Below are 20,245 nucleotides of genomic sequence, written 5' to 3' on the forward strand. Positions count from 1 at the left end.
CTAAATTGGATTAAATATCTAATTTTATGTGTTATTCTCAAATATATATTTATATGAACTACATCGATAATTATTAAATATTTAATAAATACAAATCGCACATGCTCATGCATATAATACATGAATTCCCTGTTTAAAAATATTGATTGAAAAGAATTAAAAACGATGAAATTCGAATTCTCTCCAATAATTTCAATTCTTTTGTTTGTACATATAGATATACAGTTTGCATGGAGTGATCGCTTCTCAATTCTTTTCAATCAGTATTTTTAATCAGGGTTATAACGTACCTTTTATCCACGTGGTTGTTAGATGTTCCGGCAATATTATCTACACCCCTTTCTGACATAGTTATTTAAAAATACTTTCAGTTCACTTTAGCGAAATATAATGATAAAAATTATAACTTCACAATAACAATATTAATTATTGATATGTATAACAAAAACAGCAATATAAGTACATTGACACTGATAGAAACAAACAAGCCCAATAACATATAGGTATAGTCGCCTTGCAGCATATACTATGTACGTCTTAATACACTCACAACCAAATTAGAAAGTTGCGCACCAAAAAAGTAACGAGGTCATTCATCAGTAGATTTTACCTCTCATATTTTTCTCATACCGGGCGCCTTATATATGAAAATCGATTCTTAAGGAGTAAACTCCAATAATTTTGTATAACCTGGAGTATATTTGATATTATCTGAGATTTTGGGATTGGTGTCGATATTCTTAGGTGGTGCTTTGAAAAGCGGGATAAAATTTAGAGCCCCAGACCAAATCACCATGTAAGGTGGATGGTTAAGACTTTGTTTGTTTTAAAAAACAGTTTGAAGTTAATGCAACTGAGGTATGGACTGAGATATGTCTACTTATTTCTAGTCAATTTTTATGCAGTTCCATCGTTTAATGCACTTTCTGCGATAAAATCATCCTGTCAAGATGTGAATCTGATCAAAAATCTTTATGAATTCCGTTCTGTTCTTAGAAAAATGTCTGCTGCAGCAACGTTGATATTTTCAAGACACTTATGGCACTTGTCAGAAGAGTTGGTCGGGTAAGCTTTGTTTGATGCCAGAGATTTCCTATATGTTAGGAGAAAAACCGTAACTACAATAAAAACGCGAGAAAGTAATGCTTTGAATTCGAAAAAATTTATCATCAAAGAAGTTAGCTCATTATTATCAAAAAACATTAACGATTTTGTTAGCAAGCGATCTCTATTTTTGTTTTAGCAGTTTCAATTACCGCATCAATTTATGGACAAGGATCCAGAGCTTGAGCATTTGATCAAGATTATCTACATTGCAAATCTGTATTTTCAGACATGAAAGTTGTCAACGATCTCGCTGAAAAAGGCGTTGCATTAGGGTGGTGGTTAAAAATTAAATTTTTTCCGGCGTCCAAAACAAATCTTTTTTTTTTTTTTTTTTTTGACGAAAAACTACGGGAAAAATTTTGCTTTTTGATCTTAAACAAAAAAAAACTCGTGCCGACGGTCAATTGAAGTTTTGTTTTCGATAAAATTATAGTTTTTTGAAATATTTGTCATAGTATCTAAATTTAGACAAAATATAAAAACAGGCTTGCAGGAAATTGAATCCTCTACAGAAGGGTTTCTTTTGATTTTAGATAAAGTTCATCTCCATCGAGACAATCTTATTAGTGAATTTATTAAGTCAGTCATTTTAGCACTGAAAATTTTATTTTTCGGGAAATATGAACAATTTTTTCTCGCATATTCTATAAACTCACATTAGGAAGGTCCGTTCTAATTCCTTTCTCAATCCCTTCCTCCCAATTATCCTGTTATATGAATGTGAAACGCTTCACATAATAATTATCGAAATTCCTATTTTTTCCCGCTTCACAACATTGGTTAAGTTTAAAAATGTGGATCGTAAGATGTACGGTGTGGCTTAATGTATATGGAATAAGAAAATTTAGTATGGACGGAGAAGTTCAAATGGAAGAGTAGCCGATATGTCTTCGGAAGGTTCTGGGTTCAAATCTCAGTACGAGCTATTCGAATTTTCTCTCGCATATTCTGTAAAATCTCATCAAGAAGGTCCTATCCAATTCCTTTCTCAATCCTCTTCTCCCAATTATCCTGTGACGTGAATGTAGAATGCTTCACGTAATAATTACCATAACTCCTCTTCTTTCCTGCTTCACAGCATTACTTAATTTTAATTTATAGATTTAGACCAATTTAATAGTTTAGATCTTATGGAAAGGCGCTACATTCACCTAAGTGGAAATATGAACAAGATTAATCGCAGATAACTTACTATAGAGGTTTCATTTGAATATCATAAAACTGAAAATCATTTACCCATGTCAAAATACACCGAAAATATCTAAAATTCAAAATATTTTTAGAGAATTGTTCATATTTCCGGAGAAATAAAATTTTCAGTGTTAGAATAACTGACTTAATAGAGCTTACAAGTTTAGTAACAAGATTTTCTCGATGGATATGAACTTCATCCAAAACCGAAAGCAAACCTTTTGTAGAGAATTGTATTTTCTACAAACCTGTTCTCATGATTTTTTGTCCAAATTTCAATACTGTCGCAAATATTTCAAAAAACTATAATTTTATCGAAAAATGAATTTCAATTGACCGTCGGGACGTGTTCTTTTTGTTTAAAATCAAAAAGCAAAATTATTCCCGTAGTTTTTCGTCAAAAAGAAGGACTTGTGGGCGCTGGAAGAAATTTAATTTTTGACGACCACCCTACGTTGCATTAATCAAAAACTACAACAACTGTTTGACGAGAAATGAAGAACAAAACCAATATTTATTGGAAGTTGTCGAAAATCACAAAAAAAAAATTTCCTCACGTTATCAAAAATAAAATTGTGACTGCCTATTCAAAGGAATAATAAAAATCAAACCATATGATCAAAACTATAAAAATCGTGCTTCTAGTTTTGCTGTTTAGTTTGTAAATCGATTATAAATGTTTTTTCATGATTATTTAAGCTTATGGTGTAAATTTCATGATTTACATGTAGTTAATACTCAATATAGTTAAAAAATCATAAAAAAAAACTAGTTAATTCTGTAACTTTTAGCCATCAATAATACGGAAAATCTCACCTATATAATTTTGTTGCAAATCCGATATACTAACAAATGTACATTAAATTTTTGATTGTATCATCGATACTTTACTTGACAATAGTGGAAATTATAAAAATTAAACTTAGCGAGTCTATAGTTTTTGTGTTATTAATGATATGGAAAAATTGTCTTGAAGTTTGTTATAGGGCATCAAACCAACTGCAAAATTGCCTTTTAATTTTTTGTTCTATCTTTAATAGTTTAGATGTCAAATGCAAATAACGCGAAATTTTCGAAAAGTTAAAATTTCAAAAATCCGTAAAAACTTGAATGATGACGATTGAATTTTGACTCAAAGAAATTTTTTCTCAAAAATGTTATGTTTAAATAGGTTCATACATATTTTAAACTGAGAGTGAATAAAAAAAATATCGTCTTATTTTGGTACACCCTAATATATATTAGGGTGATTTATTTGAGACGACTATTTTTTTTTCACTCTATTGACGAAATATTGTTCTAAACATAGAAAAAAAAATTAGGAAAACGGTTGACCCTGACGGCCATCCCTGCAACTTCCCGCTACTTTCGTAATGAAGCGCTCGAAATTGCACTTATTATGTTTTTGAGCTCTTCGAGCTCAAAAGTTTGATAGGAGTTTAATAAATCACTATTTTTGGAATTTTCAATTCGCAATAACTTTTGAATGGATTAACCGATTTTCACGCAGTTAGCGGCATTCGACACTGTTTTATCATCCTCATAAGTTATTTTCAGGTTTCAATTGATCGAACCGAAAGATTCAGAGTAATCCCGAAAAAACACTTTTTTCAGTTTTCTTTCGTTCACGATAACTCACGAACGAATCAACCGATTTTGACAAGACTGGCAGCGATCAACGCGGTTTTTTAATGTGAAGAGCTGATTAGTTTTTGGAATTTATCGGTAGAGCCGTTTAAAAGTTATTCCAAAAGAACCACGTTTCAAAAAAATTTTTTAAGCTATTGCATAGCTTTTATCGCGGGCTTTGAGCGCGGCGACCGAACCAAGAAATTCCGTAACGAAAAAAACCTAACAATCGTCTAACGTCGTTTCAGTTCGGTAGACTTCGGCACGGTGTTTGTGTGCGTGCGACTATACGTACGCGTGTAGAGTCTACACTGTATAGATGTCTATCATCTATGTACAACAGTGAATAGCTGTACGCGTAAAATTTGTGTACAAATTGTTTTGAATATGAATAAACAAAGTGCATTTATTAATGAAGAAAGTGATGAAAAAATAGTGAAAGAAAATGAGTGAGTACTCTATATACATAAATTTTATTATAATCACAAATGCAGTATTTTTTGAATTTATATATAATACTGCTATAAAAATAACCTAAAAATATTTGATATTAAAATGAGCGATCTTAATTTAGTACCTTTGTTTTTTGTGTATAGGTAATACACATTAATGCCGCACAGAGAAAGTATATATGATATTTTATATCTATATAAATGTTCATCGCGCGAAATCCGATGATCAAACTCTTAAAAATATCGTTTTTTTTTGTTCAAATTTTTTGAATGAATAATTGTTTTGGTGTGTAATTACACTATTTATACCTAATTATTTATACCTATTATTTATACCTAGCTATTTTCGTTTTATAGAGAAGAAATACTTAAAGAGCTGAAAAGAAAAAGAAATTGTGAACGTCAAAGGGCATATTATCAGCGTCAGAAAGATTTGAAGAAAAATGAAAAAAAAAGGAAAAAACCAGTACCAAAATCAAATGCTGAACGTCAAAGGAAATTTCGTCAACGTAATGCAGAAAAATCTTACGTGGATATGTAATTTAATTTAATAATAATATTTAAAAACAAATTGTAATATATGCCTTAATATTATTCAACTTTACGATTTCCTCATTTTTTTCACCGGAAAACACAAAAATTGGACAGTAATGAAGAGAATTTCGTGCAATGTAGGGCTGTTGAAAATATAGAAAATGTAACGCTACAAGAAAATCAATTTCACAGCCAACAACTTCAAATTTATGAACAGCGTAATGAATGCATTACTCCCGAAGTTATTCTACAAAGGAACACAGGAATTCCTGGCGATGGTAATTGTCTATTCCACTCGCTCATAAGTGTTTTGCAGCTTCAAATTGAGACTTGTGACTTGAGAAATCAGTTACGCGATTCACCCTATTTAAACTCCTGCCACGATCCGCAAGAAGCATATAACATTCTATCAAGCACTAATGATTACGGAGATTTGGATTGTTTGTACTTATTTTCAAAAATGTACAATCAAAATGTTTGTGTACATTATTGTTTTTACAACATAACTACAAAGAATCAAGACACTATCTTTTGTCATTTTAAAGCGAATGATACACAAAACTGGATTCATCTTCATCTTCGTGAACAACATTTCACACCTTTTTATGAAGTATCAAATTTATTGGAGACAATACAAGACGCTACGCAAAATGAAGCCCATGTTGATGCCAATATTCAACTATTGCGTGACAATTATGATGAAGATCCTACCGAAGATAACCATAACATTCATGAAAATGAAATTGAAATTGATACAGAAGATCGAATTGGTGAAAATATTATGGATTTTATTGTTGATGGTACTATTCCAGTTTATACAAATTATCGTAAACACAGTACAAGTCATATTGATTTTTATAAAGACTTTACGAGTAATTCATTTGGTCATTCTTGTATTATTTGCGACAGACTATGGTGGAAAAGAGACTTGAAAATGTCGACCAGTAAACATGAAAGTATTTTGGAAACAATACTGCAGGTAATCTTAATTATATAGTTTTTTTTTTTTTAATTATTCACTTTATATTTTTTTCTTTCTATATCTTGATAATACGAATTTGATTTTTTCAGAATTACATACCTGGTGAAATTGTTCAAGTCTGCTCTACGTGTTATACATCTTTGGAAAAAGAAAAAATTCCTCTCATGTCAACCTACAATGGTTTTGCATATCCGGAAATTCCATCACATTTACCAACGTTAAACCTTATCGAGCAACGATTGATTTCACCGAGGATACCGTTCATGCAGATTCGTAGACTGAGACACGTTAATGGTCAGTACGGTATTTATGGCCAGATAATTAATGTTCCTGTCGAAGTTAATACAATGGTGAAACAATTGCCAAGAAACATTCAAGATGACCATTGCTTTTATGTGCATTTGAAAAAGAAGTTGATTCATAAAAGTAGTTATGTCCACGGGCTTATTAATAAGGACAATATTAAAGAGTGGTTGTCGTATTTAGTATCTACGCCTCTTTATATTTATCATGACATTAAAATCGATGAATCTTTTTTTACCGGCAATGAACGTACTTCGCAATTGAATATGGATGAAATAAGTGAACACGTGCCAATTGAAGACAATTTAGTTGCGCAGCAACAAACTCTTTTGTGGAATGATGATTATTTTTTGAGTTTAGCACCCGGTGAATATAACAGGCCAATCAGTATTTTAATGGATGAACATGCAGAAGAACTATCTTTTCCAACAATCTACGGCGGTCAGTTTCGAACATACAGAGATGGTGTTATTGTTACTCCATTCATGCAAGCTACCAGCGAATTTCGGCGTACTGATAGGCGTGCTACTGACCCACAACACCTTTTATACATTGCTACTGAAATCATGAGGTTGCGAGTTAGTAGTTGTGTCAACGTTGCGTTTAAGCATGTTGGACAAGGTACTTCAATTACGAAAGAGACCATTCAATCTGAAGAATATATAAATAATTGTTTAGAAACAAATCTCGCATTTCTTCGCTGCATACCAAATTCTGCTTGGTTTTGGTCAGATCGCAAAAAAGATCTTTTTGCAATGATCAGACAATTAGGGTCACCAACTGCTTTTATGACTCTTAGCGCGAATGAAACTGGCTGGGAAAATTTGTTGAAATTATTGTACAAATTGAAAAACGAGGGAGCGGAAATTTCAGATGAGTTTTTAGCAGAAATGAGTTATATGCATAAAGCTCAACTCGTGAATGACGATGCCGTAAATTGTGCTATTTATTTTAATAAAATGGTAAATTGTCTGTTAAAAGTTTTGCAATCAAAGAAAAGAAGTCCATTCGGAAAATATAGAGTAGTACATTATTTCAAAAGAATAGAATTTCAACATCGTGGTAGCCCACATGCTCATATTCTTCTTTGGTTGGAAAATGTTCCTGAAGATTTATTAAGCAATGATCCTGAAGTAATTAAATTAATCGACGAATTGGTTTCTGTATCAGCGTCAGAGGCGTCTGGAAATATAAAACTAGTAACACACAAACACACATTCACGTGTTATAAAAAAATGAATCCTGATAAAAAGCAAGAATGTAGATTTGGTGCACCATTTATGCCAACAAAAAAAAAAACGATTAATTTGATACCTATGAAAGACACTGATCCCGATTACTCAGAAACACTTTTCAAAGAATATAAGAAACGATTTAAAGTTATAAGAAATAATCTCAAAAATTTTAACTATACGAATTTTAATGAATTTTACTCGCATAATGATATTATTTCTGATGATCATTACTACAATATTATTCATGCTGGTATCAATAGACCAAAATTATTCTATAAAAGGACACCAGCAGAAAAATGGCACAACACTTTCAATCCATTCGTATTAGATCATTTGACATCGAACATGGATTTTCAGGTTATACTAGACGAATATGCTTGTGCAACATATGTTGTTGAATATGTCAATAAGCATAATAGAGGGATTAGTAATTTGCAAAGACAAATAATTGACATAACGGACGGGCATCCAGAATTCGACATTGTCGATATCACGAAAAAAATGAGTATTGACATACTTCAGTCTGTTGAAATGCCGGCACAAGAAGCTGCTTGGTATTTATTAAGAGAACCTATGGCTAAGTCATCGGTGGTGACAGTCTACATTCCAACGGTATTTCCTACTGAACGCGCAAGAATTAGAAAATCTATGAAGGAACTTGAAGCTTTAGATGATGATTGTACGAACGTTTGGAAAGAGAATTGGTTCGATAAGTATGAGCAAAGACCTGAAGAACTCCGCGATGTTACGTTAGCACAATTTGTTGCGAAATATTACGTATTTGTTGCGAAATATTAAATAAAAAGGGGACTTATACTAAAAGAGATACTGCAAGAATAATAAGATACAGGAACTACGATATGGCTGACAATTACAACGATTATAGGCGTGAGATGGTTCTGTTGCATCTTCCTTTTCAAAGTGAAGAAAATGATATTATTGCTGAAAATAAGTTCATTCAAATATACGAGGACAACAAAGATACGATATTAGAACGTAGAAAAGAATTTGAATCAAATTTAGACATACAGAAAACTTTAGAAATTTGTAGACAGCTGTGCCGAGAAAACGATGAAGAACAAGAAGACGAAGAATTATTAAGAGCGGTTGATATATTGCATGAAAGAGATCCTTATGACTTATTGATACGTGATCCAAACTCAACTGCTAACGTTGATTTACAAAATGCATCTCTGCATAAACTTGGCGCTATAGCTAAAAAAAGAGAAAATTTAATGGATTATCAACAATTCTATGATTTAATGCGAATGGCCAATGATCAACAAAGAGATATTCTTATGACTATAATTTATCATTTACAAACTTCAATTCAAGAACCATTTCAAATTTTTTTTACGGGACCAGCTGGTACGGGAAAATCATTCGTTATCAAACTGATTATGGATATTTACAACAGGTTCACTGATAACGATGGTTACTGCAATGCCTATATTACATGTGCTTCAACCGGCAAAGCTGCCGTGGCTATTGATGGTACAACTGTTCATACAGCTCTCAAAATTTCTCTTTCAAAACTTTTGCCTCTGTCATCAGAAACGTTGCAATTGTATAGATCTCTCTTCAGATATGTCAGAGTACTGATCATTGATGAAATTAGCATGGTTAGCGCAGAACTTCTACATAAAATTGATAATCGTCTAAAACAAATAACAGGCCAAAACACAGATTTCGGAAGTATAGATGTTATTTTGATCGGAGATTTACGGCAATTGCCACCAGTAAGATCGACACCAATTTACAAGACAATCAGAACGAGCATGATTGGACCGCATTTATGGAGAAAATTAAAATTTTATCAACTTACCACAGTAATGAGACAAGCTAATGTTGCATTTTCACAAGTTTTGACAAAAATAGGTAACGGAGATGTACTAGATGAGCATGAGTTTCAACTTATTGAATCGAGATTTTTCAAAAAAGAGGATGTTGCTACATTATGTCCTGATGGAGTTCGTTTATTTTTAAAAAATGAAGATGTTGCCGCCTATAACAATTTGATTTTGAGCCAATGTGAAAACAAAGTTCTTTCAACGTCCGTAGACGTCATTATTGGCGCTAAAAGTACTGAGCAAGAAGCTAATTTTAGACTTAAATTACATAAAAAATCTGTTATTGACACTGGAGGACTGCCTTATCACATTACTTTTGTTGTTGGAAAGCATTATGTTATTACAACCAACATCGACGTTACTGATGGTTTATGCAATGGTGCTGTTGGGAAATTGGTACATCTAGAATTTGACGAAAGTAACACATTGATTAGAGTTTGGCTGGAATTTTGTGGTTCAGATAAAGTGGGTAGAAAAAAAAGGCAAAAAGCAGCCGCTCTAGCAGTGCAAAATAGAGTCGGCAATCTCGCTGTTCCCATTGAATTACGAACAGCAAATATTTCATTAACATCGGATAGAAAATGTATAGCCAAACGAAAACATTTTCCATTAACTTCAGCTCTTGCTCTAACTATACATAAGTCGCAAGGTGGAACTTTTGACGAAATAGTATATAAGTATAGTAAAGCACATTCTCAGGAACTCGTTTATGTTGCGCTCTCTCGAGTGACTAATATTGAAAAATTGTATATCACGACAAAAAACGATAATTCTACATTCAAGTTTTATCATAATCGAAGGCAAGCTGCATTGACTGCATCTTTGTTGCAAGAATTCAAAAGACTGTCTCTAAATAGTGTTCAGACGATAGCTCAAAGTGTCTTAGATTTCATTAGTAATAAAAATGGCATTTCAATAATGACTTTCAATTGCCAAAGTCTAAATAGTCACAAATACGATTTACAAGATTCAGTTACGAGACAAACAAATGTGTTAATTCTTACCGAAACTTGCATGACGCATGATAATCCGATTGAAATACCTAATTTCAATTATATTGTTCAATTCAAACGAGGTACTGTTCCAAAAGGTGGGGTAGCTATTTACCAAAATAATAATAATGTTACTAATATTATGACTCCGAATATTGAAATAAATATTGCACACGTTAGCGATGTTAATGTTAGGTGCTCATTTGTTGGAGATATTTGTGCGTGCTTATGCAAACTTAGAAATGGCCTACACATAGCCATGATAGCAATTTACATTTCTCCGAATCCAAAATTGGACGAGGTAGAGCATTTTATTCATCGCACTTTACTGGAGTACACTGAAGATGGGTCGAAAATACTTGGTACAAATGGTAATAAATTTCCACTTATCTTGGCTGGCGATTTCAACATCAACTTCGCTGATAAAAAATCAGAGCGGTTGACAACTTTTCTTTCGGAAAAATTGAATTTGAAAATGAATAATGATCCACAAGAATCCACAACAAAATATGGGACCACCATTGACGCGGTATTTTCCAGATATTTAGAGGATATCAAGTCTCAAACTTATGTTTCTTATTTCAGTTACCATAAGCCTATAGTTTCAATGATAAAAATTCCAGAATAACCTACATGTATTGTAAGATAATAAAAATATTTTGAACAATATTAACTTCTCATTTATTCAATAAAAGAAAAAAATTTGTTTTCTTATCGGTCACCACGCTCAAAAAGTGTTACTTAAATTAATATCAAAGAAAAAAAAATAGCTTAATACTGCATGAATAAAATAAACAAATAACTATAATTGCATAAGTTGATAAAAAAAGCTATGCAATAGCTTTACCGTGGCAGTCCCCGAGTGCCACACGTGTTATTCTTTGTAGTTTTTTTACAATTTCTCAAAGTCTACTGGTCCGAATCGGTTCAAATTTTCAGGAAATCTAAGTTTGGTTAAGCCCTTTCAAATGGCACCAACCGCGACGAAATCGGTCAAGCCGTTCAAAAGTTATAAAAGGGTCACACACACACACACACACACACACACACACACACACACACACACACACGCACACACACACACACACACACACACACACACACACACACACACACACACACACACACACACACACACAGAGGCATACGGACATCATCGCGGGAATAATCGGGGAAGCTTCCTAGAACCTCGAAACGCCGAGATCCGATGAAATCTCGATTTTCAAGTAACGAGGTCAAACCAATAACTTCCCGATTTTTGAAAATTTACAATTTTCTTAGCGGGAAGTTGAAAAAGTTTTCCCACACGATAGGATATCTTTACGATTCATGAAATTTGGAATTGATTGATACCTACACTGAGAAAACCCGGAAAAAAATGAATTTGCCTAATCATATATATTTATATATAATCCCTTATATATAATTAGACCTGAAAATTGGCCAGATCTAATCATACATAATTATATATAATTATTTCTATAAAAATAAAAAGAATTAAACGTGAGCGGGGATCGAACCCGGGACCTGACGTTTATGAGACTAACACGCTACCTGTTTATCTACGAGACTTACTTGAAGAGCAAAGTTTATAATAACTACAAGTAATACAAATTGTATACATAATCGATTTTTATAAGTTAAGTTATTTTTTGCTCAAATAACTTTTTATATTTTTCTAAAAGTCTTATGCCGGCTGTTTCCCATAAATTACCATCTAGTGAGTCAATAGGATACATGAAATTCGGATCTACAGTGTTAATAAAATTACCGACTTGCGCAAACCAGTTATACTCCGAGCTTTTATTGCGTTTCTACAAAGTAATTTGTTTTTTCAGACACTGAAACTGTAATCTATTTTCGTGCATGCAAAAAATACTAAATCAAACCCTTAATATTGCTTACCTTGAATCAAATGTAATTTGCACTCCTAACACTAATAACTATCTTAAGAGTAATGTAGAGTTACAAGTTAAAAAAGTCTTCGCTCAAATGCGTACGGCTAATAACTTTTGCTTTAAAATAATTATAAATGGCAAAGTAAATGAATTCTTTTCTTTCCTCAACTGCCCTATTTGCATGTCCGGAGAAAAAGACACATTGGCTCACTTTCTGTTCAGCTGTCCTACCCTGGTAAATTTAAGAAAAGATTTTCTCAATAGTATTGGTATAGTACAAACTCATAACAGTCTAAATGAAATATTAAACTTTCATAAGCCAAAACATCTAAAAACATTGTACCAACTCACCGAAAAACTTTGTATTTTAAGAGGATCCATTATAAATAAGTTAAGTTAATTAATACAGTTCCATTATTTCATCCACAAAATACTACAGTTTAAAAGATTATTTGTTATCTATTAATAAATACTTATTAACTATTAATCAATGAACTTTTCCCTTAAATAAATATCTATTGAATGTTAAAAAATGTTTATTAAAATTTAATAGATCAAACAATTGTCATCAAACAAATGAGATTTCTAATAGTTAATCAATCGTTATATCAGTTTACATATCATTATATATAATTATTAAAAAAATGTTGCATCTAATTATATATTACTATATATTAATAAATGTTGTAACTAGGGTGTTTCGCCCAGATCCAATTGGTCACCCTTTTCCTCCTTAGAAAGGGCGTGAGAAGTCCGAGAGGGCTGTAAATAATACTGAGAAAAATTATTTATGACAAATAAAATGATCTATTCAATTAAATTACAAAATGCAACAACTTAACTTATAAACTAACTTCATTGTGAGAACCTCTCACCTATGCCGGCACTGCTGAAAATTCTTATGACTAATGTCAATTTTTCTACTTCTTTATACCTCGTCACTCCGACGGAATACCTTAAAATATCTACATTTTCTCTCGTCAACCTGACGGCATATCAATCTATCAAACTTCCACGTCAACCTGACGGATTCTCAATTTTAACATTTATTCCTTAATTTACCTATAACATCGTCCACTGGACGCTAACTTAATTTCTCTAAACTCTATTACTACTAAATTCTCCGAATTTCTAATTTCAGTTAATCATCAAATCTTCACTAACAATTCCTTAAGGTAGTACTACCGTTACCACAAGAGTCAAATCCCAAAGCCTAACCTTATTTTATTAACGTAGTAGATTTTCTTATACTAAATCACGTTGAAGAAAGAGAGACAGAGATAAATTTTGAATGTTTTTTATTAATAAATATTCTCATATGCTCGGAAACCATACTGACTGTTATAAAATATGTTCTAGATGTTATTTTCTCTGGTTGTCTTAATTTTTATTAGATTCTGAACGTCCAGTTTTGTGAAATAAAATAAAGTCTGTGATTTTCCATAAGGATCAATGGTAAAAGCAAAAATGTGTAAATATTAATATCTTTTTTTCAGGACTCGCCAGGCTTTCAAAAATTTTACTACTTAGTTATGATATTATAAAGTACCAATTTACCAAATTTCATTAAATTCTGAACGTCAATTCTAAAACCGGTAGTACTACCTTAATACAAAATTATCAATTCTACTAAATGAATCCCTTGCCAGTTTTTCTTATTAAATTCATTTACCAGATTTTCGTACAATTATATTCACAAAACCAATTGAATTATTTTTGCCAAATTTTTCATTTATATTAGGGTGTGCCAAAATGTAATTTCCGTGAAGAACCTTTTAAAATATGGAATTTTGAATTCCGTTTTTAACAGCAGTTGTATTTAGGCATTTCCTGAAATATTTCGGGGTAAGAGGATTTACTTGATTTTCACAAAATTTTTAACAGAAGATTCAATTTGGCACTTCCGGCCAAATTTTGAATATTCAGCGGAAATGCCCAAACTAAGCTCCTGTTAAAAAATTCTATGAAAATCAAATTTATCGTCTCACCTCAAAATATCTCAGGAAATGCCCAAACACATCCCCTGTTAAAAGCGGAACTCAAAATTCTAATTTTAAAAGGTTCTTCACGGAAGTTACATTTTGGCACACCCTAATTTACATAAATTCCCAAATTTTCATTTTCAATTTATAATTAATTCTGACTAAATTCATTCTCCAAATTTTACTTATTTAAATTTTGTCAAAACAGTTATCAATCCAATTTTCTTTTCCAAATTATTTTATGCTAATTTTCTGTTCTTAATTTCTTATTAAATTTAACTAAATTTCTTCTGACAATTTTTAATTATCAAATTTTATGACTCCAAAATTCATCAAAATTTCCAATTATAAATTTAACTTAATTAAGAACGGTTCCCATTTGTTTCTCTATTCGCACTCGTTGAGAGAAACCGTACTATCTATGTTGCACTTGCACGGTAAATGGAAACTTAAAAATCAAATTTCTCGTTATTAAAAATAGAAATTTTGAAAAAAACGTTTTGACATTTAATAGATTATTTATAAATCTATTAAATGTCAAAGCGTTTTTAGGAAATTTCTATTTGTTTAAAAGGAATTTCCGAAACTGCAATGCCAGGGAACCCTTCTTAAATTCAGCCAAACGGCCTAAATTAAATTTTTCACAATTTGCCAAAATTTTACTATTTTAACAAGCCTCATTAAATATTCAAACTACATATATTCCGGAATGACCTTGACTATCTAAATTACACAATTGCTTCTACTATTTCAAACTTGATCAAAATAATTTTAACTAAATAATTTCTCATACCTAAAGGGCTTGTAACAAACTAACTAATTGACCTTTATGAAACTTTACTTAAAAATTGAACTTGCTAATGTACAGTGACTATCAGAGGCGGTTATTATACTCTCAATAGAAAACTTAAATTGGTTAATTCGGTCTCATTAAAATCAGACTGGCCTGAATAACCAAAAATACCTGGAGTTCCAAAAGTACTGCCGACGGTGAAGTTATCCCAGCAAGCAAAAATTCCGCAATCCGCAACTAGGCTCAGGCTATCAAGTCCGGAAATTTTCTCCTTGTCTCCTCAATCTCCAAATTAATTCTCATACAATTCTTCCTGTAAAGGCCGAAAAAATAAATATTGGGATCGAGATAAAATTTCGTCAGCCTAAAGGCCTGACGGGATAAAATTTTATAAAATTCTAGACAATAAAGACTCGCTTCATTCCTCTTTTCGTGAAGCCTCGAGTGAATTTTTACTTACGTTATAAAAAATGGTAGATTTTTTCCCCGTCGTACATTGCTCACTCACAACGTCTCGTTCAAAAAGGTTGCTGTTTTTGTTCTCGCCGGCTCTTTTATAACTTCTCACTCAGGTTTCTCGAATTTTCCTATTGTCTCGTTCCCGCTTAGTTTTTCTGGGGACAGCAGTGGGGACTTAGCGATCCATACAACCCGGTGACGAGTCTTACAATTAATTACTCCCGCTCGGAAGGTACGGAGTAGTCCCTACTCACCGCGACAAGATAATAGTGACTCTTGCCCCGCGCGGGAATTCAAATTCCCTGTCACAATATAAATTTAAAATTTACATTTGATGAGACATAATGATGTACATAGCTTTACGTTTAATTATATATATATATATATATATATATATATATATATATATATATATATATATATATATATATATATATATATATATATGTCGGAGATAATATCGAGCTGGGTTTTCCCAGAGATTGGAAATTCCCAATATTTTAGTTTGTCTGTTAATTTTAAGCAAAATCGTAAAGCATAGAATATTTAGATATTATTTATGATTTAAGCTAGTTATATTTTTTATGGTTATAACGATGGGCTTAAGTCCGGAGTGACAATGGTCACCAAACGTAGCAGAGGTCACAGGATAGAAGTAAAAAGTATATAGTTAGAAATATCGACAGACAATGAGGGCTGTCGAAATAATTTTTGAGTGAATAAGTACTTAGGGTACTTGGGAGAGTAGTTCTCGTTGAGCATTGATCAAGTAAGGATCGCATACATCCTGCTGACCCCGGATTCGTTCTCGGTCTTATTCCCAAAACGTCTTTAACTGTTATATCAATCGCAGTAGAATATTTGTAATTAAATTTATTATTTGTACGAGTTAGTGTACGTTATATTTTAAATCAAAGTCTTTATTATATTTGATTATTGTAAAAATAAATAAAGATGGCTGATAATGATCCAAAGGACCCTAACGATGCCCCAACCACTCTTCCTCCGACATCAGAAGTGGGATCAGGATCATCTGCTGCATTTTCTTCTGAGCAATTTAAACTGCTTTTGGAAATGCAAAACCAAAGTCTTGTAGAGTTAATAAAGTCTATGACAAAACCAGTGTCATCGAGTCGTAGTATTTCACTACCGAAATTTAATCCGAAAAATTCAAACGCGGATTCGTGTGCTTGGTGCGCGACAGTGGATATGTGTTTAGTGGAACGTCCTCTAGAAGGTAGTTCGTTAGTTATTGCACTAAGTGAAGCTCTTCAAGGATCTGCGTCTACTTGGTTATCTCAAGTGTGTTACCCTGGGATAACCTGGACTGATTTCAAAGATCTTTTCATTACAAAGTTTGCCGGAGTGGAGACATCAGCAGCAACTTTAATTAATCTGGAAAATAGTCGTCCAAAAGACGGTGAGTGCTTAGCATCTTACTCGAGTCGTCTCCTGGCGTCACTCATGTCAAAATGGAAAAATTTAACTGCGGAAGAAATTGCAGTATCAGTTGTTCTTGCGCATAACTCTCAGTTTGATAGTCGTCTTCAACGTTTGGCGTTCACCACAGACGTCAAGACCCGTATTCAACTACAGAAAGAGTTAAAGGCTTTTTCTTACACGCAAGAGACCTACATCGTCGCAAGATGAGCGATCGTCTTCTGATTTCAAGAAATTTAAGTCGGCTGTGCCTATTAAGTGTCATTCATGTGGGAAAATGGGGCACAAGAGTACAAATTGTCTCTCAACGGCAAATCAGAGGAAACCGGAGTCATCACCAAACAATCAGGTAGCTGTTAGACATATTCCAATGCACAACAAGCCTGTTACCTGCTACAAGTGTGGGAGAACTGGAGATATCGCTTCCAAATGTCAATCTACGGCCAGCAGTATGAAGGATCAAGGAAGCAAGGAATTTAGAGAGCGACGAGTCGATTTCTGCACAGTGGCAGCTCCGTCAGGTTCCTTAATACATCGTGGTGAGTCGTTTTCATTTTGGTTCGATTCAGGAGCGGAATGCTCATTGGTTAAAGAAAGTATTGCGACTAGGATCGCGGGAAAGAGGGAAAATAAATTAATAATTCTTAAGGGTATTGGAAATGTTAGCGTGAACTGTACGATACAAATTTTGTCTGAAATAACTATTAATAGCCATACGTTAGAGATACTTTTTCATGTTATTGCGGATGATTATTTAAAATGTGACATATTAATTGGTCGTGAAATTCTTGGGCAAGGATTTGATGTAAATATAACTTCAAATAATTTTAGCTTATCTAAAAGTAAACTGATTAATGCATGTAATAAACTCGAATCTATTAGTAAAATACATTTTAATGATATTGATACTGACGTAATTGGAGATGATAAAGAGAAACTCATTTCTATTTTAAAAGAATATACCGATTCATTTATTCAGGGGTTTCCAAGTACTCGTGTTAATACAGGGGAGCTTATAATACGTTTAGTTGACCCTAATGTAACTGTACAAAGGCGACCGTATCGTCTTAGTGCCGAGGAAAGGCAGGTAGTACGGGATAGAGTAGATGAACTATTGAAGGCTAATGTTATTCGTCCGAGTTGCTCTCCGTTTGCAAGTCCTATATTATTAGTTAATAAGAAAGATGGTTCTGATCGTTTGTGCGTTGATTATCGGGAACTGAATTCTAATACGATAGATGATAAATTTCCCTTACCCCTCATAGCCGACCAAATAGCGCGACTCGTTGGTGCAAAGTTTTTCACATGTTTAGATATGGCCAGTGGATTTCATCAAATCCCTGTTGAGACAGAATCAATTGAACGGACAGCGTTTGTAACGCCTGATGGGCAATATGAATATTTGACCATGCCATTCGGGCTAAAGAACGCACCCTCTGTCTTTCAACGTGCTGTTATAAAAGCTTTAGGAGAACTTGCATATACATTCGTTATTGTGTATATGGATGATATTATGATTATAGCTTCAACTATTGAAGAAGCTTTAGACAGACTTCAAAAAGTAGTCAGTATTCTCATTAAATCCGGATTCTCTTTTAATTTATCGAAATGCTCGTTTCTCAAAACCCAAGTACAATACTTGGGCTATGAAATTTCTGCTGGGGAAGTCCGTCCCAGCTCACGTAAAATCGAAGCCTTAACTGTCTTACCTGCACCGAGAACCGTAACTCAGTTGAGACAATTCATCGGTCTCTCTTCTTATTTTCGTAAATTTATTCCAAAGTTCTCACAGGTAATGAAACCCTTATACCGTTTGACCTCAGGTAACAAAAAAAATATTGAATGGACTGAGGTACATGAAAATATCCGTCAGAAAATAATCTCTGCATTGACTAATGAGCCTGTACTAATGATTTTCAATCCGAATTTTCCTATAGAGTTGCACACAGACGCTAGCTCTGAAGGCTATGGGGCTATATTAATGCAAAAATTTAATGGTTCAAATAGAGTTGTCGAGTATTATAGCAAAGCTACAAGTTCAGCTGAGTCACGATATCATTCATACGAATTAGAGACTCTAGCTGTATTTAACGCAGTAAAATTTTTCCGTCATTATTTGCATGGTCGACCGTTCGTAGTAATAACGGATTGTAATTCGTTAAAAGCCTCTCAGAAAAAGGCTGACCTAACACCAAGGGTTCACCGTTGGTGGGCTTTCTTACAGACTTTTAAATTTGATATTGTGTATAGAGAAGGTAAAAGAATGGCTCACGCTGATTTCTTTTCGCGTAATCCTGTTACAGAACAATTGCGTAGTAATTCAAATAAAATTTTACAGAAACGGATAAATTTGACGGAAATTTCCGATGATTGGCTTCTTGTTGAGCAACGGCGTGACCCAGAAATTAGTAAGATAGTAATTGATTTAGAAAATGATGAGATTGCGTCCGATCTTGCTAAAACTTATGAAGTACGGTCAGGGTTACTCCACCGAAAAATCCAAAGGCGAGGTAAAACATTATGTTTACCTATTGTTCCACGTGCTTTTAGGTGGTCGGTAATAAACCATGTACATGAGTCAATTATGCACTTAGGATGGGAGAAAACACTTGACAAGGTTTGTGAGTATTACTGGTTTGAATGAATTACGAAATATGTTCGTAAATTCATTGATAACTGTTATACTTGCAGAGTTTCCAAGTCAAGCTCAGGCAAAGTACAAGCAGAGCTTCATCCTATTCCTAAGACCAGCATCCCTTGGCATACAGTACACATGGATATTACAGGTCAATTAACGGGTAAAAATGATTCAAAAGAATACGTTGTCGTGTTGATAGATGCTTTCACTAAATTTGTTTTATTATATCATACTCGAAAAATAGATAGTGTCAATACTATTAAGGCTCTTAAAAACGCTATATCATTGTTTGGCCCACCGACCCGCATAATTGCGGATCAAGGTAGATGTTTCACAAGTAAAGAATTTCAAGAGTATTGTACCTCACAAAACTCAAAATTACATCTTATAGCTGCGGGTTCTAGTCGAGCTAATGGTCAGGTAGAACGCGTAATGAGTACCCTAAAAAGTATGTTTACTGCAGCCGAAACGAGTAGAAACTCTTGGCAAGCAGTTGTAAATGAAATTCAGTTAGCAATGAATTGCACTACCAATCGAGTCACTAATGCGAGTCCATTAGAATTGTTAATTGGTAAAGTAGCCAGACCTTTTGGAATGGTAGTTGGCCAGGTAGATAAAGAAATAGATATCTCTGAAGTAAGGCAAAAAGCTATTGAGAACATAGAAATAAATGCTAAGTATGATAAGTATAGATTTGATAAAAATAAAGCAAAAATTATACCGTTTAAGATAGGAGATTTCGTGTTAATTAAGAACGAAG

The 20,245-nt window shown here is 33.1% G+C and overlaps 2 protein-coding genes across 20 annotated transcripts in view; both read left to right on the forward strand.

The window, feature by feature from the left end:
- Positions 1-20,245, forward strand: part of Pip5k59b (Phosphatidylinositol 4-phosphate 5-kinase 59B) — a 337,529-nt gene that overhangs the window by 70,716 nt on the left and 246,568 nt on the right. The gene's annotated exons all lie outside the window — the stretch shown is intronic.
- Positions 3,350-8,298, forward strand: LOC141532122 (uncharacterized). Of its 2 annotated transcripts, XM_074250303.1 has the most exons (4): positions 3,350-4,376; positions 4,524-4,665; positions 4,737-5,892; positions 5,985-8,298. In XM_074250303.1, the coding sequence occupies exons 3-4, from the start codon at positions 5,374-5,376 to the stop codon at positions 8,229-8,231; spliced, it is 2,766 nt and encodes a 921-aa protein (XP_074106404.1). In that variant the 5' UTR covers positions 3,350-4,376; positions 4,524-4,665; positions 4,737-5,373; the 3' UTR covers positions 8,232-8,298. The 2 variants fall into 2 exon arrangements, with proteins under 2 accessions (XP_074106404.1, XP_074106403.1); XM_074250302.1 differs by having other exon boundaries at positions 3,350-4,665.

The sequence above is a fragment of the Cotesia typhae genome, unplaced genomic scaffold (assembly GCF_013202065.1).
Source record: "Cotesia typhae breed Kobodo isofemale line unplaced genomic scaffold, CoteBio_Ctyphae contig_56, whole genome shotgun sequence".
Taxonomy (NCBI): domain Eukaryota; kingdom Metazoa; phylum Arthropoda; class Insecta; order Hymenoptera; family Braconidae; genus Cotesia; species Cotesia typhae.